We start from the raw sequence: 26137 nt of genomic DNA, 5'->3' as shown, positions 1-26137 counted from the left end.
TTTTTCCACATTTTGTTACGTTACAGCCTTATTCTAAAATTTATTAAATACAGTTTTTTCCTCATCAATCTACACACAATACCCCATAATGACAAAACAAAAACAGATTTTTAGAAATTTTGCAAATTATTTAACAATAAAAACAGAAATACCTTAATTACAGAAGTATTCAGACCCTTTACTATGAGACTCGAAATTGAGCTCAGTTCCATCCTGTTTCCATTGATCATCCTTGAGATGTTTCTACAACTTGATTGGAGTCCACCTATGGTAAATTCAATTGATTGGACATGATTTGGAAAGGCACACACCTGTCTATATAAAGGTCCCACAGTTGACAGTGCATATTAGAGAAAAAACCAAGCCATGAGGTCGAAGGAATTGTCCGTAGAGCTCCGAGACAAGATTGTGTCGAGGAACAGATCTGGGGAAGGGTACCAAAAAATGTCTGCAGCATTGAAGGTCCCCAAGTACACAGTGGCCTCCACCATTCTTAAATGGAAGAAGTTTGGAACCACCAAGACTCTTCCTAGAGCTGGCCGCCCAGCCAAACTGAGCAATCGGGGGAGAAGGGCCTTGGTCAGGATGGTCACTCTGACAGAGCTCCAGAGTTCCTCTGTGGAGATGGGAGAACCTTCCAGAAGGACAACCATCTCTGCAGCACTCCACCAATCAGGCCTTTATGGTAGAGTGGCCAGACGGAAGCCACTCCTCAGTAAAAGGCACATGACAGCCCGCTTGGAGTTTGCCAAAAGGCACCTAAAGGACTCTCAGACCATGAGAAGCAGTGGGAGAAACTCCCCAAATACAGGTGTGCCAAGCTTGTAGCGTCATACCAAAGGTGCTTCAACAGAGTAAAGGGTCTGAATACTTATGTAAATGTGATATTTCATTTTTATTTTTTATACATTTCTAAAAACCTGATTTTGCTTTGTCGTTATGTGGTATTGTGTGTAGATTCTTTTTTATTTTTTGTAATCCATTTTAGAATAATGCTGTAATGTCACAAAATGTAGAAAAAGTCAAGGGGTCTGAATACTTTCTGAATGCACTGTAAGCCTGATCTGGGATCTGTGACTAAGCTCCCACTAAAATCTGGTCCCAAATTACACCCTATTCCCTATTTAGGGCGCTACTTTTGACTAGGGCACGGAAAAGGGTGCCATTTGGGATGCAGGCTAGCTCTATCTGTGTCTTCACTCCTTCCTGCTCCGTCAGTCTGTCTGCTCCCTCCCTCCTTCACTCCTTCCTTGCTCCGTCAGTCTGTCTGCTCCCTCCTTCCCTCCTTCCTGCTCCGTCAGTCTGTCTGCTCCCTCCCTCCTTCACTCCTTCCTGCTCCGTCAGTCTGTCTGCTCCCTCCTTCCTTCACTCCTTCCTGCTCCGTCAGTCTGTCTGCTCCCTCCCTCCTTCACTCCTTCCTGCTCCATCAGTGTGTCTGCTGGCTCCCTCCTTCACTCCTTCCTGCTCCGTCAGTCTGTCTGCTCCCTCCCTCCTTCACTCCTTCCTGCTCCGTCAGTCTGTCTGCTCCCTCCCTCCTTCACTCCTTCCTGCTCCGTCAGTCTGGCTGCTGGCTCACTCCTTCACTCCTTCCTGCTCCGTCAGTCTGTCTGCTCCTTCCTTCCTTCACTCCTTCCTGCTCCGTCAGTCTGTCTGCTCCCTCCCTCCTTCACTCCTTCCTGCTCCATCAGTGTGGCTGCTGGCTCCCTCCTTCACTCCTTCCTGCTCCGTCAGTCTGTCTGCTCCCTCCTTCCTTCACTCCTTCCTGCTCCGTCAGTCTGTCTGCTCCCTCCCTCCTTCACTCCTTCCTGCTCCATCAGTGTGGCTGCTGGCTCCCTCCTTCACTCTTTCCTGCTCCGTCAGTCTGTCTGCTCCCTCCTTCCTTCACTCCTTCCTGCTCCGTCAGTCTGTCTGCTCCCTCCCTCCTTCACTCTTTCCTGCTCCGTCAGTCTGTCTGCTCCCTCCCTCCTTCACTCCTTCCTGCTCCGTCAGTCTGTCTGCTCCCTCCCTCCTTCACTCCTTCCTGCTCCGTCAGTCTGTCTGCTCCCTCCTTCCTTCACTCCTTCCTGCTCCGTCAGTCTGTCTGCTCCCTCCTTCCTTCACTCCTTCCTGCTCCGTCAGTCTGGCTGCTCCCTCCCTCCTTCACTCCTTCCTGCTCCGTCAGTCTGGCTGCTCCCTCCCTCCTTCACTCCTTCCTGCTCCGTCAGTCTGTCTGCTCCTTCCTTCCTTCACTCCTTCCTGCTCCGTCAGTCTGTCTGCTCCCTCCTTCCTTCACTCCTTCCTGCTCCATCAGTCTGTCTGCTCCCTCCCTCCTTCACTCCTTCCTGCGCCGTCAGTCTGTCTGCTCCCTCCTTCCTTCACTCCTTCCTGCTCCGTTAGTCTGGCTGCTCCCTCCCTCCTTCACTCCTTCCTGCTCCGTCAGTCTGGCTGCTCCCTCCCTCCTTCACTCCTTCCTGCTCCGTCAGTCTGGCTGCTCCCTCCCTCCTTCACTCCTTCCTGCTCCGTCAGTCTGTCTGCTCCCTCCTTCCTTCACTCCTTCCTGCTCCGTCAGTATGTGTGCTCCCTCCTTCCTTCACTCCTTCCTGCTCCGTCAGTATGTCTGCTCCCTCCTTCCTTCACTCCTTCCTGCTCCGTCAGTCTGTCTGCTTCCTCCTTCCTTCACTCCTTCCTGCTCCGTCAGTATGTCTGCTCCCTCCTTCCTTCACTCCTTCCTGCTCCGTCAGTCTGTCTGCTGGCTCCTTCACTCCTTCCTGCTCCGTCAGTCTGTCTGCTCCCTCCTTCCTTCACTCCTTCTCTGCTCCGTCAGTCTGTCTGCTGGCTCCGTCCTTCAGTCCTTCTCTGCTCCGTCAGGCGGCTGGGATCTGGGCTGCTCCCTCCTTCCCTCCTGCGCTTGGATGAAGTCCAGTGCTGCCGAGTCCCAAGAAGAGAGATACAGAGAAACCTGCTTCCAGAAATATAACATAAATATCCACACACACCACTACAATACACACACCCACACGCACACACACACACACACACCACTATAGTACATTCCCCTTATGTAATCACTGTTCACTGCCCGGTAGTGTTGGTTACAGGAAGTACCTGCAGGACATGACAAGGACAAGGGAGAGGACACAGCTTTAGGTTTATGCATTCTACAAAACAATAAACATAAATAAATAATAAATAATATGCCATTTAGCAGACGCTTTTATAAATACAGCCCAAATGGCCTCTGGTCAAAGTAGTGCAGTACAGCATGAAAAATGTATGCACTCACTAACTGTAAGTCGCTCTGGATAAAAGCTTCTGCTAAATGACTTTAAAAAATGTAAATAAATGTAAATACATAGGGAATATGGTGTCATTAGAGATGCAGACCTGCATGCAGGACAAGGCACATGACATAAGAGAGAAAGAAGTGGGTTTTTAAATGGGTTTACATGATCTGTTTTAAGATCAATCAATCAAAGCCCTTTTTGCATTTGCAGATGTCACAAAGTGCTTATACAGAAACCCCAGCCTAAAACCACATTATCTGTTGTTTTAAGGGAGGAAGAAGGGTTTTTAAATGGGCTCACATTACCTCTCCTGGTTCGAGAAAGGCTTCGGCATTCGTCGTCACCGGCCTTCTAACCACTGCCGCTCCTCATCTCATCATTCCATTTGTTTTGTCTTGTTTATTACACACACCTGGTTCATATCCCCTCACCAGTACCTGTATAAGTGTTCCCTCTGCCCCCTTGTCTTTGATTGTTTATCGTGGAGGTTATTCTAGCACGGTGGAGCTCTGTGTATTTAGTATCGTCAGGATATTTTCACCGCCGTGCGCCGTATTTCCGCGCTGGAGTGTTTGACGCTTTGCTGCGTACCGCTGTGTTGGGGAATAAACCGTTTATTCTGTGATTTACCCTCCTGCGCCTGACTCCTTCAAAATCACGCACCAGACAGATAGATAGATCGCTGTTGTAGTTGCTGTTCACATTTCCACTACTACTATTATTATTGTTGATGCCTTATTGCTATTGGTCCCACCATTGTTCGTTATATGTATACTTTGATTATGGAAGTGTCATTAACACCAGCGACTGTGTGTGTCGGTTCAGTGCCTCTCCTCACTCAAGATGCAGGTGAAAGGGGAAGAGGGATGTAGGAGGGACAGAGGAAGACGGGGAGAGCGGGAGATGCAGGTGAAAGGGGAAGAGGGAGGGAGGAGGGACAGAGGGAGACGGGGAGAGCGGGAGATGCAGGTGAAAGGGGAAGAGGGAGGGAGGAGGGACAGAGGGAGACGGGGAGAGCGGGAGATGCAGGTGAAAGGGGAAGAGGGAGGGAGGAGGGACAGAGGGAGACGGGGAGAGCGGGAGATGCAGGTGAAAGGGAGGAGTGTGCCCTGCGGCCGAGGCGAGGCGAGGCGAGGCTGTGCGTCTCTTACAAATTACAGCTTCGTTAGTGCTGCATTAACTGTTACCAGGAGACCTCGCCTGCCTCTCAAATGGCATCCTATTTCCATAGGGCTCTGGTCAAATGTAGTGCACTACATAGGGAACAGGGTGCCATTTAGGACGTAGTACTCAGCTACCCCTTACACCGTCTCACAGATTGATCCAATCCGTTTCTGTCTGTCTGCCAGTTCAATGGTTTGAGTCTTGTGGTTGCTGAAATGGATTGAAAACCTCCCTCTGTGAGTATCAGAAATTACACGCGCGCATATTTATGATAAAATGTGGCCGAATGGCTTGTATTTGTTTTGGGAAATGTTACTTTTTTTTTGTACGTTTTGACGAAAACCTCGGACTGTCGATTGCTTCACACCGTGTGGGTTGGCTGGGTTCACAAATCATCTTGTTTTTCGCCATCATCGCATGAGAGCTGAGCCAATAACTAAGGTTGCATCCCAAATGGCGCCCTATTCTCTAAGTAGTGCACTACTGTTGACCAGGGTATACAGCGCTCTGGTTAAAAGTAGTGCACTAAATATGAAATAGGGTGCTATTTGGGAGGCACGCTAAGTGAATGGCCAACTACACGGTTAAAGGTTCACTAGTTTAATCAGTAATCAACGGTCAGTAATGCCTGACACTGTAAATATCCCATGCCGTCTCCTTCATGTATTCCCGCTGCATTCCTCCGTTCCCGCTTGCTATCACGCCATCTTCTGTTTAGAGTTTTCATGAGTTGTAAAAACATGTAATTAAATACGTTTTTATAGACCAATAAGTCAGTTGAAGTCAAACGGCGGCTGGTACCGCAACTGAGGCTGGAGAGATTCGCATCACCCCCCCCAAATAAAATAAAATCGATTAAAAACAATAGCACATCAACATAAAAACATAAACATAAAGCTGGAGCCTGAGGACAGTGTGTCCAAAAGCACAACATCACTATTAATCATAAAACACCTCAAGTTATTTGAAAGTTCTGAGGACAAAGAACACACAAACACACAATGCCTCAGTGATTCACAGAAGTATATCACAGATCACAGAACTATATCAGGGTGTCTCATGCAGCACTTTAAGTGGGGTTGCATAGGTTATTTGACTCCTGATACCTGGCATCTTTTAGCTTTCACCAGCGCATCAATATCAGGCGTCACATCCTGAGTGGCAGCCAACTTCAGGATGTGATTCAAGTGCTTGTGCGTGAGCCTTGAGCGCAGCTTTGTTTTATTTATGCTCATTACCAGGGACGGCCTGTTCAATAGGGCGATATGGGCGACGCACTGCCAAACGGGAAAAGGAAGGGATTTTTTTTCTAATCAATTATATCACGGCAACAGTAGTTATCAGTGTTGTAATCTATACGTCTGATCTGCCACAGTGCCACACTGCCACTAAATGTCGAATCAGGCTAAAGTCGTGCTTCAAATGGCTCCACCCCCTTTTGGGGCGATTTCAGTCAGATTGAAAATCGCCCAGAACTTCTGTCATAGACTCCCATGTAAAATCTATTTTTTTCAAATTTCAGAGCCTTCAATACAATCTCAATGGGTGTCTGTGGGCTTGCACTTACGCGCTTTCGTCATACGTTACGTAACCATGAACGTAACTGAGAAAAGAGTGGATTGTTTGAAAGAAGTTCCTTTTTGTCGTCGAACAAATGAAGATAAATTGGCAACGAAACAATTAGGACCTCCCAGACCAAATTTATTAATTCAACAGGTTTCTACTAAAGGCGGAAAGTCCTACACCCGAGGATTTTCCAAAAATTGGTACGAACGAAAAAAGACATTGCCACTCACTCAACTGGATGACGAGGGATACAGGCTAGCTGTCCGCCGCCACAACGATGAGGTTAGTGTTGATAATCACAAGTTTACTGGATGTGGATATGGTGTAATAAAGGCAGTTTATTCAGAGGTAAATATATCTGGAATCGCGTTCACGGACCCGTTCGTCAAACTCTTAGGGAGCTATAAATTAAGCCCCATTACTTACCATATCAGATAAGAGAAATTGCTGCAGCTACATATATTTTACATCCTGGCCCTACATAGTTCACTATTTGCATCACTTACCAAAATATTACATGTGGTCATATATGCTTGGAAAGTGGAGATGCCATAGAACGTCAAAAAAGTAAACATTGCTGGAGACACATTGCCGTTTTGGAGAAGACATCGCGTTTGCTAGCGAAGAGATTTGTTGTGGCAAATGAACTTGGGCTGGGAATTGCCAGGAACCTCACGATAAGATATATGCATCAGCATTGCGAGTCTCATGATTCTATACGTATTGCGATTCGATACTGTGATTTTATTGCGCACCATATGTCTGTTGCAGAGGGATCAGAAAGCCATGAGAACGAGTTTTGATCAGTCATGGAAATAAAAGTGCTGAAAACAAATTGGCTCCCAATGTGAAAAGATTGAGAACAAGCTATGAAGGAACAATAATGGTGTTTTGGTGCAGGTACAGCCAACTAGCGCTAAAATATTGCGATATTGTCAATACAGTATATCGTAAAGTATCACTATGTAACTCGATTTCTTTCACCCCAATCCCTCAAATTAACGGTAAATAACTGAATTGTTTGCCCCACATTTAGCTAAGATGATTAGCTAGCCAGCTAAAATGTTTTAGTTAGTTAGCAGTCGCATCTACAATAGTTTACTGTCAATAACATGTCTCCAAAAATGACGTGGTGTCTCCAATTGTGTTGACATTTTACAATTGCAATGCGCATCCATGAGTATCCACTTTCTGTAGCTCAGCTGGTAGAGCATGGTGCTTGTAACGCCAAGGTAGTGGGTTCGATCCCCGGGACCACCCATACACAAAAATGTATGCACGCATGACTGTAAGTCGCTTTGGATAAAAGCGTCTGCTGAATGGCATATTATTATTATTATTATTATTATTATCTGAAGAGAGCCCCGAAACATTGTGTGCAGACATTTTATGCAATAAATGAAGTAGGTTCAATCTAGTAGTTCTGATCTTCTGATTGGTCCTGATGAGTTGGGCGAGGTCCCCTGCAGGCTACTGTCACTGTTGCATTGGTTCTGAGTCGGGTTCTCTGTCTTCAAATGTTCAGCCTAAGAGAGGGGATTTTTGTGTGTGTGTGTGTGTGTGTGTGTTTAACAGTGATGATGTGTGTGTGTGTGTTTAACAGTGATGATGTGTGTGTGTGTGTGTTTGTGTGTGTGTGTGTCCTCAGAGCAAGAACTCGTGAGTTGGAAGAACTGAGAGGCCTATGGCGTGGGTGTTGTCCTTGGCCACCTGCTGACAAGGCTGACAAGATAGGACCCTTTTGTCCATTGTTATTGGATAGGAACAGAACTTATAACCAGCTCCTGACCTAAATAGATCTTAGCACAACATTTTACTCAACATATCATATTCCATATTCACTATAACAAATATATTTACTACGACATTAGCAAGAACCGCCACATCCTCAGCCGGCTAATCCAGTGTGTGAAGTTTTGCGGAGTGTTTGAGTTAGCTTTGCGAGGCAAAGATGAAACTGAGGGCTCCACCAACCCTGGTAAGCCAACACTTTTGAGATCAGTCAATAAATGCTTCTGGTATTGACTTATATGCTGCCCCTGTCTTCATGTTGTTGCTGGACATATCTTTTTTTAAATGTGTGTAGGTCACCTAAATCATCAGAAAAATTGCCCCTCCTGAGAATTTTTTCAGGAGCCGCCACTGCTCATTACAGAGAAAACTTGCTCACAAAGATATGTGGTTGCAAACATGCACAACAGTTTTGCAGCGAGGGCTGTCAAGTTGGGGTAACCTGGCAAGAGATTCTGATAAAATGTGTCCAAGCCAGCTGCGGCAAATTTGCCCTTCAAATCCGAGTCACACTGCAAGTCTATTATTTCAAGTTGGATGCTGACGGGCAGATCAGAGGGATTCACGGTGAATGGCGAGCAAAAAACGTTGAAGTCTTTCTCCAGTTCACCAAAAATATGAAAGCGTTGCTCAAACTCCCGTAACAGTCCCGTTATTTTATCTTTGAACCACTTCATGTCTGCCACATGTTGGGTCGCGCACACATTTTTCAGACAGGGGAAGTGAGCTGCATCACCACCGGCGAGTTGCGTCTCCCACAATGACAGCTTCAACTTGAAAGAACGTATGCTGTCATAATACTGCGTGACAACTTTGTTGCGCCCTTGCAGCTGTTTGTTCAAGTTATTCAGGTGCTCTGTAACATCCACCATAAATGCAAGGTCCTGCATCCATTCTGCGGAATGAAATTCTAACACTGGTTTGCCCTTTTCTTCCATGAACTGTTCAATTTCTTCTCGTAAATCAAAGAAACGCCTCAGCACAGCACCTCGGCTTAACCATCTTACCTCAGTGTGGTATGGCAGGCCATAGATGTGGTCTTTCTCTCTGAGAAGGCTGTCAAACTGACGGTGATTCAGGCTTCTGGATCGGATGAAATTAACAGTTTGGATAACCACCTTCATGACGTTATCCATCTTTAATGACTTGCAACACAATACCTCCTGGTGCAAAATACAGTGAAAAGTCAAAAAATCACGTCCTCCATTTGCAGATTGCACTTTATCTCTGAACTTTGTCACAACGCCTGCTTTTTTCCCGATCATTGAGGGCGCACCATCTGTAGCCAGGCTGACAGCGCGGGACCAGTCCACTCCGACCCTGTCCAACGCGCCGACGAGTGTGGTGAAAATATCAGCTGCTGTCGTTGTATCTGTCATCGGCACCAACTCCACGAACTTCTCGGCGACGGTCAATGTGTCATCAACTCCACGGATGAAAATGGCCAGTTGTGCAACATCTGTAATGTCCGTGCTTTCATCAATTGCAACCGAAAACGCAATAAATGACTTTACTTTTTGCTTCAACTGGCTGTCCAAATCCACTGAAAGATCGGAAATCCTGTCTGCAACTGTGTTTCTTGTCAGGCTGATATTTACAAAAGCCTGACGCTTTTCAGGGCACACAATCTCCGCTGCCTTCATCATGCATGTTTTTACAAATTCACCCTCACTAAATGGTTTTGAAGCCACTGCGATTTCATTAGCAATGAGGTAGCTAGCTTTCAACTGATGTCTCGGCTGTGAGTAAACACAGACTGCTGTTTCTTCAGACCCGCCAACAGTTCATTCACCTTCTCTCTTCTCCGCTGTCCTTGAAAGTTGTCATATTTGTCGGCATGAAGACTCACAGTGGCGACGAAGGTTATATTCTTTCAGCACTGCAACATGCTGTGAACACACCAAACATACAGCTTTCCCATTCAATTCCGTGAATAAATAGGAGGATTACCATTTTTCTTGGAACACTCTGCACTCTGCGTCCACTTTTCTCTTTTTTGACAGAGACATATTGGGGCAATGAGGGTGCCAAAGCACATAATGTTAAAAGTAGAAGCCGTAATAAATATCGCGGGCAAAACAAAGCAGCTCATCCGGACTGGCTGCACTTGCTTGACCTACTTGCTCTGCCCCGGTATAAACAGTTTGCTTGCTTAACACAATTGCTATTGCGCCATCCAGTGGACGCAATTGGAACAGCAGTTTATTTAATTGAAAAATTGCAGCTAATTTTTATACTTTACAAAATCATCTTGCGGGCCGGATTAAACCCGTTTGCGGGCCTGAACCGGCCCGCGGGCCGGACGTTTGACACCCCTGATGTAGATAGTGTGGACAGCATAGAGGTGCTATTACATCATCAGTATTCTAATTCCTAATTCTATGGTGACAGGATGTCTGCCTGGGGTCCATAGGTCATCGTTTGAGTTGTACTGTGGTCCCGTGTGGCTCAGTTGGTAGAGCATGGCGCTTGCAACGCCAGGGTTGTGGGTTCGATTGCCCAAGCAAGTCTCTTCTTCTTATTGGTGTCCTTTAGTAGTGGTTTCTTTGCAGCAAAGTTCTTGAAGTTTTCTGGATTGACTGACCTTCATGTCTTAAAGTAATGATGGACTGTCGTTTCTCTTTGCTTATTTGAGCTGTTCTTGCCATAATATGGACTTGGTCTTTTACCAAATAGGGCTATCTTCCGTATACCACCCCTAACTTGTCACAACACAACTGATAGGCTCAAACGCATTAAGAAGGAAATAAATTCCACAAATTCACTTTTAAGAAGGCACACCTGTTAATTGAAATGCATTCCAAGTGACTCATGAAGCTGGTTGAGAGAATGCCAAGAGTGTGCAAAGGGTGGCTATTTGAAGAATCTCAAATATAAAATATATTTTGATTTGTTTAACACTTTTTTGGTTACTACATGATTCCATATGTGTTATTTCACAGTTTTGATGTCTTCACTATTATTCTACAATATAGAATATAGTACAAATAAAGAAAAACCCTTTAATGAGTAGGTGTGTCCAAACATTTGACTGGTACTGTAGTTTTCAGTGATAAAAAAAAAAATGATAACGTAATTAAATAAAACGGGTCCTGGTCAGTCAGATGGAAGGCAGGGTGGATCCTGGTCTCTCTCTTCTCTCTCTCCTCTCCTCTCCTCTCCCTCCCGCCCGCTCTCTCTCTCTCCTCTCTCTCTCTCTCTCCTCTCCCTCTCCCTCCCCCCTCTCTCTCTCGCTCGCTCTCTCTCTCTCTCTCTCCTCTCCCCCTCCCTCCCCTCTCTCTCTCTCTCTCTCTTCTCCTCCTCTTCAGTAACCTTGATTTTCTTCATTGATGAACCAGACTTGGATTAGCAGTATCCCAGTCACTGACCTGTCATTCTGTCCCTCCCTCCCTTTCTACCAGGCTGTGACACAGGCTTTGGGAAGGCTGCAGCGTGGCGTCTGGACGCACAGGGTTTTGAGGTGTTTGCTACGGTGTTGGACCTGTCTGGGGAGGGAGCCAGGGAGCTCCAGAGGACCTGCTCCCCTCGTCTCACCCTACTACAGGTGGACATCACCCAGCCACAGCAGGTCCAACGGGCTCTTCTAGACACCAAGGCCAAACTGGGCCTCAGAGGTGAGAGACGCAGGCCCTCGCACACAGATACACATCCATGCAGGCATTCACACAAACAAGTCACTAACACACACCCAGAACATACAAACAACAGTCACAGTGTGTGTCTCTAATGGCACCCTGTCCCCTATATGGTCCACTGACCTAATGGCACCCTGTCCCCTATACGATACACTGACCTAATGGCACCCTGTCCCCTATATGGTCCACTGACCTAATGGCACCCTGTCCCCTATATGGTCCACTGACCTAATGGCACCCTGTCCCCTATATGGTCCACTGACCTAATGGCACCCTGTCCCCTATATGGTCCACTGACCAAAGTATGGTACTCAAAAGTAGTACACCATACACTGATTAGGGTGCCATTTGGGACGCAATCAGTCTCTTCTAAAGGGCCTCATTTGTGATCAGAACAAGGCCTGGAGACAGAATCTAACTGGTGGTTATATACTTTGTTTCAGAGAGAGAGAGAGAGAGAGAGAGAGAGAGAGAGAGAGAGAGAGAGAGAGAGAGAGAGAGAGAGAGAGAGAGAGAGAGAGAGAGAGAGAGAGAGAGAGAGAGAGAGAGAGAGAGAGAGAGAGAGAGAGAGAGAGAGAGAGAGAGAGAGAGAGAGAGAGAGAGAGAGAGAGAGAGAGAGAGAGAGAGAGAGAGAGAGAGAGAGAGAGAGAGAGAGAGAGAGAGAGAGAGAGAGAGAGAGAGAGAGAGAGAGAGAGAGAGAGAGAGAGAGAGAGAGAGAGAGAGAGAGAGAGAGAGAGAGAGAGAGAGAGAGAGAGAGAGAGAGAGAACGCTATTTGGCCCTAAACAGAGAGTACGCAGTGGCAGAATACCTGACCGCTGTGACTGACCCAAACTTAAGGAAATCTTTGACTATGTACCGAGTCAGGGAGCATAGCCTTGCTATTGCAAAAGGCCGCCGTAGGCAGACCTGGCTCTCAAGAGAAGACAGGCTATGTGCACACTGCCCACAAAATGAGGTGGAAACTGAGCTGCACATTTCCCTCAGATTACACAGACCCACAAATAATTCAAAAACTAACCCAATTTGGATAAACTGCCATAAAACAAGATGCTTTATTGTCTGTGTGGGATTTAAAAAATACATACCAGCAGTATTTGGATGTGTTCCCAATAGACTTTGGTGTACCAGCCTCTCTCTTACCAGAGCACAGTGTTATGTGGTATTAAGACATCCACTCTTAATGACACAGTGCTAGGAAAGGCACTTGAATAGGCTTCATCAAATCAGTTGTAAGGGGTATTTGAATCTGGGTTTTCTCTTTGGTAGTTACTGATTAATCTGGTGTCCTGAGAAGAGATCCATCAGTACTTCAGACCTCGTGTTTCTCCTGGTCTAGTTGAGAAGAGGCAGATATACTGTTCAGCCAGATTAGGAAACATTGAATGCGTCCTAAATGGTACCCTATTACCTTTGTATTACACAACTTTTGACCAGAGGCCTTTGGGGCACGGGCCTCGTTTATAAGTGAAGAGGAAACAGGGAGAGTAAACAGGGAAGAGGAAACAGGAAAGAGGAACCAGAGAAGAGGAAACAGGGAAGAGGAACCAGGGAAGAGGAACCAGAGAAGAGGAACCAGAGGAGAGGAAACAGGGAAGAGGAACCAGAGAAGAGGAACCAGAGAAGAGGAAACAGGAGAGAGGAAACATGGAGGAGGAAACAGGATGAGGAAACAGGAAAGAGGAAACAGGAAGGATGAAACAGAGAAGAGGAAACAGGGTAGAGGAAACAGAAAGAGGAAACAGGTAGGGGGAAACAGGGAAGAGGAAACAGGCTAAGGAAACATGGAAGAGGAACCAGAGAAGAGGAAACAGGAGAGGAAACAGGGAAGAGGGACAAGAGAAGAGGAAACAGGAGAGAGGAAACAGGGAAGAGGAAACAGGGGAGAGGAAACAGGAGGGAGGAAACAGGGCAGAGGAAACAGGGAAGAGGAAACAGGGGAGATGAAACAGGAGAGAGGAAACAGGGGAGAGGAAACAGGGGAGAGGAAACAGGAAAGAGGAAACAGGGGAGAGGAAACAGGGGAGAGGAAACAGGGAGGAGGAAACAGGGGAGAGGAAACAGGAGAGAGGAAACAGGAGAGAGGAAACAGGAGAGAGGAAACAGGAGGGAGGAAACAGGAAAGAGGAACCAGAAAAGAGGCAACATGGAGGAGGAAACAGAAAAAGATTGATTAAAGATGATTTTAGGTCACACCACACAGGAGTTAGTCACATGAGCATGCCTGGGCTGGTTTAATGACCCACTCTCACACACGTACACACATACGCACACGCGCACACACACATGCACGCACTCGCATATGCACGCACGCACGCACGAACACACACACACACACAAACACACATACACACAAAAAACACGCACACAGTGGTTGGCCTCTAGTCTGAGTGAGTGCGTTGATGTTCCTTTACAGCCACAATGATAAAACACTTGTATTTGTCCACACTGGGCTGGCAAAGGAAACACACCTGGACACCTACTGCCAGGTACAGTGGATACTGTATCTCTCTCTGGCTGGAGACAGTGTTTTGTAATCCTGTCTGGACTGACGCGTGTCTTTCCTGTCTATACAAACACAGGCCAAACATGACCGACTGATGATGATAACCAGGTTATGTAATAATCTAGACCTCCTATGGTAACCTGATGGTTTCCTGGTTGACTGTAATAATCTAGACCTCCTATGGTAACCTGATGGTTTCCTGGTTGACTGTAATAATCTAGACCTCCTATGGTAACCTGATGGTTTCCTGGTTGACTGTAATAATCTAGACCTCCTATGGTAACCTGATGGTTTACTGGTTGACTGTAATAATCTAGACCTCCTATGGTAACCTGATGGTTTACTGGTTGACTGTAATAATCTAGACCTCCTATGGTAACCTGATGGTTTCCTGGTTGACTGTAATAATCTAGACCTCCTATGGTAACCTGATGGTTTCCTGGTTGACTGTAATAATCTAGACCTCCTATGGTAACCTGATGGTTTCCTGGTTGACTGTAATAATCTAGACCTCCTATGGTAACCTGATGGTTTCCTGGTTGACTGTAATAATCTAGACCTCCTATGGTAACCTGATGGTTTCCTGGTTGACTGTAATAATCTAGACCTCCTATGGTAACCTGATGGTTTCCTGGTTGACTGTAATAATCTAGACCTCCTATGGTAACCTGATGGTTTACTGGTTGACTGTAATAATCTAGACCTCCTATGGTAACCTGATGGTTTACTGGTTGACTGTAATAATAACCTGATGGTTTCCTGGTTGACTGTAATAATCTAGACCTCCTATGGTAACCTGATGGTTTCCTGGTTGACTGTAATAATCTAGACCTCCTATGGTAACCTGATGGTTTCCTGGTTGACTGTAATAATCTAGACCTCCTATGGTAACCTGATGGTTTCCTGGTTGACTGTAATAATCTAGACCTCCTATGGTAACCTGATGGTTTACTGGTTGACTGTAATAATCTAGACCTCCTATGGTAACCTGATGGTTTCCTGGTTGACTGTAATAATCTAGACCTCCTATGGTAACCTGATGGTTTCCTGGTTGACTGTAATAATCTAGACCTCCTATGGTAACCTGATGGTTTCCTGGTTGACTGTAATAATCTAGACCTCCTATGGTAACCTGATGGTTTACTGGTTGACATTCTTGTGTGGAAACTGAAAGGTACAAATGACTCAGTAGCTCTCTACATTGGCTTACAGCAATGGTGCAGAATTATGCAAAGGAGGGTTTTGACTAGTGTGAAACGATGCCTCTCTGTGGGAAATGTGTGGAAATGCATCCATCGACTTGGCTATTGTAGGTTTGCAAATCCTGTTTGGTTTGTTTTATTGTAAGCAGTTTGGAAATTGATGGAGAATATGCACATGGTTTTCTGTAAGTGTTTAATTTGGGTGATATGGGAATCATGTATTATATTGTTAACTTACAAGGACAAGATTGTATTCTGGGAAAGAAAATGTTGTTTAAATGTTTGTTCTCGCTGTCCCTACGCCTCTCTCTCTCTCTCTCTCTCTCTCTCTCTCTCTCTCTCTCTGTGTCTCTCTCTCTCTGTCTCTCTCTCTCTCTAGGTCTGTGGGGCTTGGTGAATAATGCAGGAGTGTGTGTTAACTTCGGGGATGCAGAGCTTTCTCTGATGTCTAACTACCGTGGATGTATGGAGGTGAACTTCTTTGGGACTCTGAATGTCACCAAGACATTCCTGCCTCTGCTGCGTCAGGCCAAGGGACGTATCGTCACTATCTCCAGCCCTGCAGGTGGGTGGATCACACACGCACACACACGCACACACACGCACACCCACGCACACACGCACACACACACACACGCACGCACACCCACGCACACACACACACACACGCACACACACGCACACACATACGCACACACACACACGCACGCACGCACGCACGCACGCACGCACACACGCACACACACACGCACGCACACACCCACGCACACACACACACACACACACACACTCAGAAAGACAACTCACCACATACTCATACACACACCTCCCACATTGTCTCAACACAACGTTCAGGGTTAAATCTGTCTGGCTTTGATACGAACACAACGTTCAGGGTTTATACCTGTCTGGCTTTGATATAAAACACACATTATGTTACAATCAATGCCTGCAATCAAAACCTTGTTGTTGTTTCATAGCATATGGTTAAAGTGATTACTACCCTGTCATAACGGATGTCATGGCGGATGAGTCTGTACATAACATTCTGCATGTCAGTCTATTAGTCCTAAATGGCAGCCTTATCCCTGGAGAGATACTGTCCTGCAGGGTTTCGTTCCAACCCTAATCTAGAGCACCTGATTCTAATAATTAGCTGGTTAAGAAGCTGAATCAGGTCAGTTACAACTGGGGTTGAAACGAAAACCTACAGGATGGTAGCGCTCGCCAGGAACAGGGTTGGAGAACCCTGCCCTACACCCTATTCCCTCCATAGGGCTCTGGTCAAAAGTAGTGCACTGTTTAGGGAATAGGGTGCCATTTGGAATTCAGCAAAGTGTCTTTGGTTTGTGGTTTTTGAGGATCTTGCCAAGATAAAGGTTCCTTTATCAAAACATTTCCCAACCCAACTGCTACATGACATCACCCAAAAAGTCCTGTGATGCCAGCAATCAGAGCTGTCTAAATACTATCATCCCTATAGCAACCAATCAGAGCTGTCTCAATACTATCATCCCTATAGCAACCAATCAGAGCTGTCTCAATACTATCTTCCCTACAGCAACCAATCAGAGCTGTCTCAATACTATCATCCCTATAGCAACCAATCAGAGCTGTCTCAATACTATCATCCCTATATCAACCAATCAGAGCTGTCTCAATACTATCATCCCTATAGCAACCAATCAGAGCTGTCTCAATACTATCATCCCTATAGCAACCAATCAGAGCTGTCTCAATACTATCATCCTATAGCAACCAATCAGAGCAGTCTCAATACTATCATCCCTATAGCAACCAATCAGAGCAGTCTCAATACTACATTTACATTTACATTTTAGTCATTTAGCAGACGCTCTTAACCAGAGCGACTTACAGGAGCAATTAGGGTTAAGTGCCTTGCTCAAGGGCACATTAACGTCATTTAGCAGACGCTCTTAGCCAGAGCGACTCACAAATTGGTGCGTTCACCCTATAGCCAGTGGGATAACCACTTTACAATTTGGGGGGGGGGGGGTTAGAAGGAATACTTGACCTTCTTGATCCAAACCAATCAGGTTTCACCCTGCATCCCACTGCTGGCTTGCCTCTGAAACTAAGCAGGGTTGGTCCCTGGATGGGAGACCAGATGCTGCTGGAAGTGGTGTTGGAGGGCCAGTAGGAGTCACTCTTTCTTCTGGTGTAAAATATCCCAATGCCTAAGGGCAGTGATTGGGGACATTGCCCTGTGTAGGGTGCCGTCTTTCGGATGGGAAGTTAAACGGGTGACTCTCTGTGGTCACTAAAGATTCAGCCGGTGTTTGTGGTTTTTGAGGTTCTTGCCAAGATAAAGGTTCCTTTATCAAAACATTTATTTTAAGAGTAGGGCTGTTAACCTCGCTGTCCTGACTAAATTCCCAATCTGGCCCCTCTTACCATCGTGGCCACCTAATCATTCCCAGCTTCCAATTGGCTCATTCATCCCCCGTCCTCTCCCCTGTAACCATTCCCCGGGTCGTTGCTGTAAATGAGAACGTGTTCTCAGTCCATTTACCTGGTTAAATAAAGGGTTATTTTTTTTGTATCTTTACCGACGTCTTTTAATATGGAAGAACCAGTGTTCTTTTCTTATCTTTACTGACATGTCTTAATTACATTAATCAAAGGGCAAAGTGCGGAAGTTACATTCTAGCAATACAATGAAGATAATAGAACTAGATATGACTAGAGGAAATAGTTAACACGTGTAAAAAGGATAAACAGTAGTGGGGAAAGTTACGGCCCAGTCCCTTCAGCCCTCTGAAACAAAGATCTCATTAGATCTCCTATAATACTGTATACTGACGTTGTGGTGTCTCTCTCTCTCTGTGTGTCCCTCCAGGAGAGCAGCCGTTCCCCTGTCTGGCAGCGTACGGAGCCTCCAAGGCAGCTCTCAACCTGTTCATCAACACACTCCGCCACGAACTGGAACCCTGGGGGGTGAAAGTGTCCACCATACTGCCATCCTCATACAAGACAGGTGAGGTTTAAAGGTTAGAGGTCAGAGGTTAGGGGTTAAGGTTAGGGTTACAGCTGGAACCCTGGGCGGTCAACGTGTCCACCATACTGCCATCCTCATACAAGACAGGTGAGGGTTAAAGGTTAGAGGTCAGAGGTCAGAGGTTAGGGGTTAAGGTTAGGGTTACAGCTGGAACCCTGGGCGGTCAACGTGTCCACCATACTGCCATCCTCATACAAGACAGGTGAGGGTTAAAGGTTAGAGGTCAGAGGTCAGAGGTTAGGGGTTAAGGTTAGGGTTACAGCTGGAACCCTGGGCGGTCAACGTGTCCACCATACTGCCATCCTCATACAAGACAGGTGAGGGTTAAAGGTTAGAGGTCAGAGGTTAGGGGTCAGGGATAGGGGTCTGGGGTTAGGTTTATGGCATCCACCATTCTTCCCTCCTCATACTAGATAGGGGAGGGGAACCTGGGGAGCAGGAGGAAGCGTTTGGGTGTAACACACAGTGGACATGAATGGGGGTCAAATAAAATAAAATGTTATTTGCCACATGCGCCGAATACAACAGGTGTAGACCTTACAGTGAAATGCTTACTTACAAGCCCTTAACCAACAATGCAGTTTACTTTTTTTTTTTTAAAGGGTTAAGTAAAAAATGGATAAGTAAAAAATAGAAATTGGAAATAATTAAAGAGCAGCAGTAAAATAAATTAACAGTAGGGAGGCTATATACAGGGGGTACTGGTACAGATCTTTGGGGCGGCAGGTAGCTTAGTGGTTAAGAGCGTTGTGCCAGTAACCGAAAGGTCGCTGGTGCTAATCCCCAAATCTGTCGATGTGCCCTTGAGCAAGGCACTTAACCCTACTTGCTCCTGGATAAGAGCGTCTGCTAAATGACTAAAATGTAAATGTAATGTGTGGGGGCACCGGTTAGTTGGGGTAATATGTACATGTGGGTAGAGTTAACATGTGGGTAGAGTTAAAGTGACTATGCATAAATAATAAACAGAGTAGCAGCAGCGTAAAAGGGGTGGGGTGGAATGGAAATGCAAATAGTCTGGGTAGCCATGATTAGCTGTTCAGGAGTCTTATGGCTTGGGGGTAGAAGCTGTTAAGAAGCCTTTTGGACCTAGACTTGGCGCTCCGGTACCGCTTGCCGTGCGGTAGCAGAGAGAACAGTCTATAACTGAGGTGGCTGGTGTCTTTGACAATTGTTAGGGCCTTCCTCTGACACCGCCTGGTATAGAGGTCCTGGATGGCAGGAAGCTTGGCCCCAGTGATATACTGGGCCGTACGCACTGCCCTCTGTAGTGCCTTGCGGTCGGAGGCTGAGCAGTTGCCATACCAGGCGGTGATGCAACCAGTAAGGATGCTCTCGATGGTGCAGCTGTAGAACTTTTTGAGGATCTGAGAACCCATGCCAAATCTTTTCAGTCTCCTGAGGGGGAATAGGCTTTGTCGTGCCCTCTTCACGACTGTCTTGGTATGTTTGGACCATGATAGTTTGTTGGTGATGTGGACACCAAGGAACTTGAAGCTCTCGAACCTGTTCCACTACAGCCCCGTCGATGAGAATGGGGGCGTGCTCAGGGCAGGGGAATATGCTAAAGTTGTCACATCCGACACAATGCAACCAGGTCCACCTTCCCGCTCGCTCACCACCAAGCCCTCTTACTACCCCAGAGTTCAAAACAGGCCATGTCCACCTTCCCTCTCGCTCACCACCAAGCCCTCTTACTACCCCAGAGTTCAAAACAGGCCATGTCCACCTTCCCTCTCGCTCACCACCAAGCCCTCTACAGTATCTACAAAAATGTATCTTCCTTTGTACCTTTGGCTGTCTCTCTGTAGTGGAAGGTGATCTTAGGAGTACAGACTAACAAAGGGTGTTGTGACAGAGTGTAGAGAGATGATAGATGGGATGCGGACTAGAGGAGTGGAACCATCAGAGAGATGATAGATGGGATGGGACTAGAGGAGTGGAACCACCAGAGAGATGATAGATGGGATGGGACTAGAGGAGTGGAACCACCAGAGAGATGATAGATGGGATGGGACTAGAGGAGTGGAACCACCAGAGAGATGATAGATGGGATGGGACTAGAGGAGTGGAACCACCAGAGAGATGATAGATGGGATGCGGACTAGAGGAGTGGAACCATCAGAGAGATGATAGATGGGATGGGACTAGAGGAGTGGAACCACCAGAGAGATGATAGATGGGATGGGACTAGAGGAGTGGAACCACCAGAGAGATGATAGATGGGATGGGACTAGAGGAGTGGAACCACCAGAGAGATGATAGATGGGATGGGACTAGAGGAGTGGAACCATCAGAGAGATGATAGATGGGATGGGACTAGAGGAGTGGAACCACCAGAGAGATGATAGATGGGATGGGACTAGAGGAGTGGAACCACCAGAGAGATGATAGATGGGATGGGACTAGAGGAGTGGAACCACCAGAGAGATGATAGATGGGATGGGACTAGAGGAGTGGAACCACCAGAGAGATGATAGATGGGATGGGACTAGAGGAGTGGAACCACCAGAGAGATGATAGATGGGATGGGACTAGAGGAGTGGAACCACCAGAGAGATGATAGATGGGATGCGGACTAGAGGAGTGGAACCATCAGAGAGATGATAGATGGGATGGGGACTAGAGGAGTGGAACCACCAGAGAGATGATAGATGGGATGGGGACTAGAGGAGTGGAACCATCAGAGAGATGATAGATGGGATGGGACTAGAGGAGTGGAACCACCAGAGAGATGATAGATGGGATGGGACTAGAGGAGTGGAACCACCAGAGAGATGATAGATGGGATGGGACTAGAGGAGTGGAACCACCAGAGAGATGATAGATGGGATGGGACTAGAGGAGTGGAACCACCAGAGAGATGATAGATGGGATGGGACTAGAGGAGTGGAACCACCAGAGAGATGATAGATGGGATGGGACTAGAGGAGTGGAACCACCAGAGAGATGATAGATGGGATGGGGACTAGAGGAGTGGAACCACCAGAGAGATGATAGATGGGATGGGACTAGAGGAGTGGAACCAACAGAGAGATGATAGATGGGATGGGGACTAGAGGAGTGGAACCAACAGAGAGATGATAGATGGGATGGGGACTAGAGGAGTGGAACCATCAGAGAGATGATAGATGGGATGGGGACTAAAGGAGTGGAACCACCAGAGAGATGATAGATGGGATGGGACTAGAGGAGTGGAACCACCAGAGAGATGAAAGATGGGATGGGACTAGAGGAGTGGAAACTGGGTTAAGATAGAGAACATATGGTGTAAGGGAAACTCAATGCTAACTCAACCCTCTATATATCCTGATCCCAGGTCAGTCCAGTAACCAGGAGTACTGGGTTAAGATAGAGAACATATGGTGTAAGGGAAACTCAACGCTAACTCAACCCTCTATATATCCTGATCCCAGGTCAGTCCAGTAACCAGGAGTACTGGGTTAAGATAGAGAACATATGGTGTAAGGGAAACTCAACGCTAACTCAACCCTCTATATATCCTGATCCCAGGTCAGTCCAGTAACCAGGAGTACTGGGAGAGTCAGTACAAGACCCTGATCCACAACCTGTCCGCAGGCCTGCTGGAGGAGTACGGGGAGGACTACACCCATGAGACCAAGGACCTCTTCCAGCGCTTCGCCCAGTCGGCTAACGAGGACCTGTCACCAGTCATCAACACCATCAGTGAGGCGCTGCTCTCCCCCCAGCCCCTGGTCCGGTACTACGCTGGGCCCGGCGTGGGCCTCATGTACTTCATCTATAGTTTTTTCCCTCTGAGTCTCTCGGACAAGTTCCTCCAGAGACTATTTGTGCAGAAGAAGATCATCCCCCGAGCGCTGAGGAAGGAGAATGGGCTCAACGGCAACAACAACAACAACAACAACAACAACAACAACAACGTGGATAAGATAGAGAAGTAGAACAATGAGCTGTTTTTGTAGGAGGTAAAAAGCTGTAGGATCACTGATGTCACATAAACACGCTCATAGTGTTGTTGTCTATTTTGTTTGAATATGTGGTTTTACATTGGTGTTCATATTGAAGGGATCACTGAAGATATATTTGTATTGCTTCCCCTCCCAGTAGACGGCAGGCACCAACATGGCTGGCACCAACATGGCTGGCACCAACATGGCTGGCACCAACATGGTTGGCACCAACATAGCTGGCACACAGAGACATATATTTAGAGAGTTGGGCCAACTTTTAGAACGGACACCAAGTTAGCACCTTAATATACTGTATGGCTTTGCTGGCACATGGCTGGCATCAACATGGCTGGCATCAACATGGCTGGCACCAACATGGCTGGCATCAACATGGCTGGCATCAACATGGCTGGCACCAACATGGCTGGCATCAACATGACTGGCATCAACATGGCTGGCATCAACATGGCTGGCACCAACATGGTTGGCACCAACACGGCTGGCATCAACACGGCTGGCACCAACACAGCTGGCATCAACATGGCTGGCACCAACATGGCTGGCATCAACATGGCTGGCATCAACATGGCTGGCATCAACATGGCTGGCACCAACACGGCTGGCACCAACACGGCTGGCATCAACATGGCTGGTATCAACATGGCTGGCATCAACATGGCTGGCATCAACATGGCTGGCATCAACATGGCTGGCACCAACATGGTTGGCACCAACACGGCTGGCATCAACACGGCTGGCACCAACATGGCTGGCATCAACATGGCTGGCACCAACACGGCTGGCATCAACATGGCTGGCACCAACACGGCTGGCACCAACACGGCTGGCATCAACATGGCTGGTATCAACATGGCTGGCACCAACATGGCTGGCACCAACATAGCTGGCATCAACATGGCTGGCACCAACATGGCTGGCACCAACATGGCTGGCACCAACACGGCTGGCACCAACACGGCTGGCATCAACATGGCTGGCACCAACATGGCTGGCATCTACACGGCTGGCACCAACACGGCTGGCACCAACATGGCTGGCATCAACATGGCTGGCACCAACATGTCTGGCATCAACTTGTCTGGCACCAACATGGCTGGCATCAACATGGCTGGCACCAACATGGCTGGCACACAGCTGGCACAGAAGCCAAGTGGAAAAGCCAGAGGTCAGAGGTCAAGTTTAGCTATCACCACAACCACAGACATTAGGAATGTGTCCCAAATGGCACCCTATTCCAAATGTAGTGCACTACTTTAGACCAAGTGCACTACTTTTGAGCAGAACCCTATGGGCCGTAGTCTAAAGTAATGCACTATGTAGGAAATAGAATGGTCACAATAGCGGCATTTTGCCACAGAGCAGTGGTAGGTAGGTTTCACCTGTTTGATGGGGGCCAGTGAGGTGCATTGACAAGCTAAATACAGGTAGCTAGGTGTCCATACTCCTGAGCTCATTGTCACCACCAAACACCGCCATACCTAGCGTGGATACCCAACCTGTTTGTGCTACAAACATTGGCATATGACAAGGAGTGGAAGAATAGCCCGAACAGGTCTGGTACCCAGGCTATAACATACCCACTGTAGGGTGAATCCCAAAACCTTATAATGACTGTCACTTCTTCTCCAATGGGTTGAGTTGTCTTTCCTCATCTGTTCTGGAAATACACCAATCTGTCACATCACCATGGAGCTTGGGAAATACACCAATCTGTCACATCACCATGGAGCTCGGGAAATACACCAATCTGTCACATCACCATGGAGCTCTGGATTCAAGGACCTTACATATGTTGTTTTTACTTTGAACAGTTCATTGTTGTGCATCTCTTTTTATTGTATTTTTAACCCCACTGAATGTTCTTAAATCACAGTAGCTGTGCCAGTTTTATTTTATGAATCACTGAAACTGTGAATTTTACAAAAAAAATCTGAAAAAAATAATTTCAAAAAAATATGTAAATTTTTCACCCGTTGTTCACCTATCTCTGGTAGTATTAAAAGTTGACTTTTTAAAATCTCTTCATTGTCTCTTGCCTCAGCAATCACCAAATACATACTATAGCTCTCCTTTTGTCCTGGAAGACAGTTTGTTGACATGCCAAACCTAACCACCCATTTATAATCTGGTTTGTTGACCTGCCAAGCGCCCATCTTTGACCTTCATACTCAAACCAAACCACCCATTTATAATCTGGTTTGTTGACAGGCCAAGCGCCCATCTTTGAACGTCATACTAAAACCTAACCACCCATTTATAATCTGGTTTGTTGACATGCCAAGCGCCCATCTTTGAACTTCATACTCAAACCAAACCACCCATTTATAATCTGGTTTGTTGACATGCCAAGCGCCCATCTTTGCCATCATACTCAAACCAAACCACCCATTTATAATCTGGTTTGTTGATATGCCAAGCGCCCATTTTTGACCTTCATACTCAAACCTAACCACCCATTTATAATCTGGTTTGTTGACATGCCAAGCACCCATCTTTGACCTTCATACTCAAACCTAACCACCCATTTATAATCTGGTTTGTTGACATGCCAAGCGCCCATCTTTGACCTTCATACTCAAACCAAACCACCCATTTATAATCTGGTTTGTTGACATGCCAAGCGCCCATCTTTGACCTTCATACTCAAACCAAACCACCCATTTATAATCTGGTTTGTTGACATGCCAAGCGCCCAGTTTTGACCTTCATACTCAAACCAAACCACCCATTTATAATCTGGTTTGTTGACCTGCCAAGCGCCCATCTTTGACCTTCATACTCAAACCTAACCACCCATTTATAATCTGGTTTGTTGACTTGCCAAGCGCCCATATTTGATCTTCATACTCAAACCTAACCACCCATTTATAATCTGGTTTGTTGACATGCCAATCGCCCATCTTTGAACTTCATACTCAAACCAAACCACCCATTTATAATCTGGTTTGTTGAAATGCCAAGCGCCCATTTTTGACCCTCATACTCAAACCTAACCACCCATTTATAATCTGGTTTGTTGACATGCCAAGCGCCCATCTTTGAACTTCATACTCAAACCAAACCACCCATTTATAATCTGGTTTGTTGACATGCCAAGCGCCCATCTTTGACCTTCATACTCAAACCTAACCACCCATTTATAATCTGGTTTGTTGACCTGCCAAGCGCCCATCTTTGAACTTCATACTCAAACCAAACCACCCATTTATAATCTGGTTTGTTGACATGCCAAGCACCCATCTTTGCCATCATACTCAAACATAACCACCCATTTATAATCTGGTTTGTTGACATGCCAAGCGCCCATCTTTGAACTTCATACTCAAACCAAACCACCCATTTATAATCTGGTTTGTTGACATGCCAAGCGCCCATCTTTGACCTTCATACTCAAACCTAACCACCCATTTATAATCTGGTTTGTTGACATGCCAAGCGCCCATCTTTGAACTTCATACTCAAACCAAACCACCCATTTATAATCTGGTTTGTTGACATGCCAAGCGCCCATCTTTGAACTTCATACTCAAACCAAACCACCCATTTATAATCTGGTTTGTTGACCTGCCAAGCGCCCATCTTTGACCTTCATACTCAAACCTAACTACCCATTTATAAACTGGTTTGTTGACATGCCATGCGCCCATCTTTGACCTTCATACTCAAACCCTAACCACCCATTTATAATATGGTTTGTTGACCTGCCAAGCGCCCATCTTTGAACTTCATACTCAAACCAAACCACCCATATATAATCTGGTTTGTTGACATGCCAAGCGCCCATCTTTGAACTTCATACTCAAACCAAACCACCCATTTATAATCTGGTTTGTTGACATGCCAAGCGCCCATCTTTGAACTTCATACTCAAACCTAACCACCCATTTATAATCTGGTTTGTTGACATGCCAAGCGCCCATCTTTGATCTTCATACTCAAACCTAACCACCCATTTATAATCTGGTTTGTTGACATGCCAAGCGCCCATCTTTGACCTTCATACTCAAACCTAACCACCCATTTATAATCTGGTTTGTTGA

The 26137-nt window shown here is 46.4% G+C and overlaps 1 protein-coding gene across 1 annotated transcript in view; it reads left to right on the top strand.

The window, feature by feature from the left end:
• Nucleotides 1-24118, top strand: part of hsd11b2 (hydroxysteroid (11-beta) dehydrogenase 2) — a 57437-nt gene extending 33319 nt beyond the window's left edge. The window contains exons 2-5 of the mRNA XM_084200190.1: nucleotides 11186-11398; nucleotides 15505-15690; nucleotides 17986-18123; nucleotides 21658-24118. Of these exons, the coding sequence (XP_084056316.1) occupies nucleotides 11186-11398; nucleotides 15505-15690; nucleotides 17986-18123; nucleotides 21658-22067 (947 nt within the window). The 3' untranslated portion in view covers nucleotides 22068-24118. The remainder of the gene's footprint in view (nucleotides 1-11185; nucleotides 11399-15504; nucleotides 15691-17985; nucleotides 18124-21657) is intronic.
• The last annotated feature ends 2019 nt before the right edge of the window (nucleotides 24119-26137 follow it).

This window comes from Coregonus lavaretus, assembly GCF_964263955.1.
Source record: "Coregonus lavaretus genome assembly, contig: HAP1_SCAFFOLD_477, whole genome shotgun sequence".
In the NCBI taxonomy this organism is placed as follows: domain Eukaryota; kingdom Metazoa; phylum Chordata; class Actinopteri; order Salmoniformes; family Salmonidae; genus Coregonus; species Coregonus lavaretus.
This window is presented reverse-complemented; position numbering and strand designations above follow the sequence as displayed.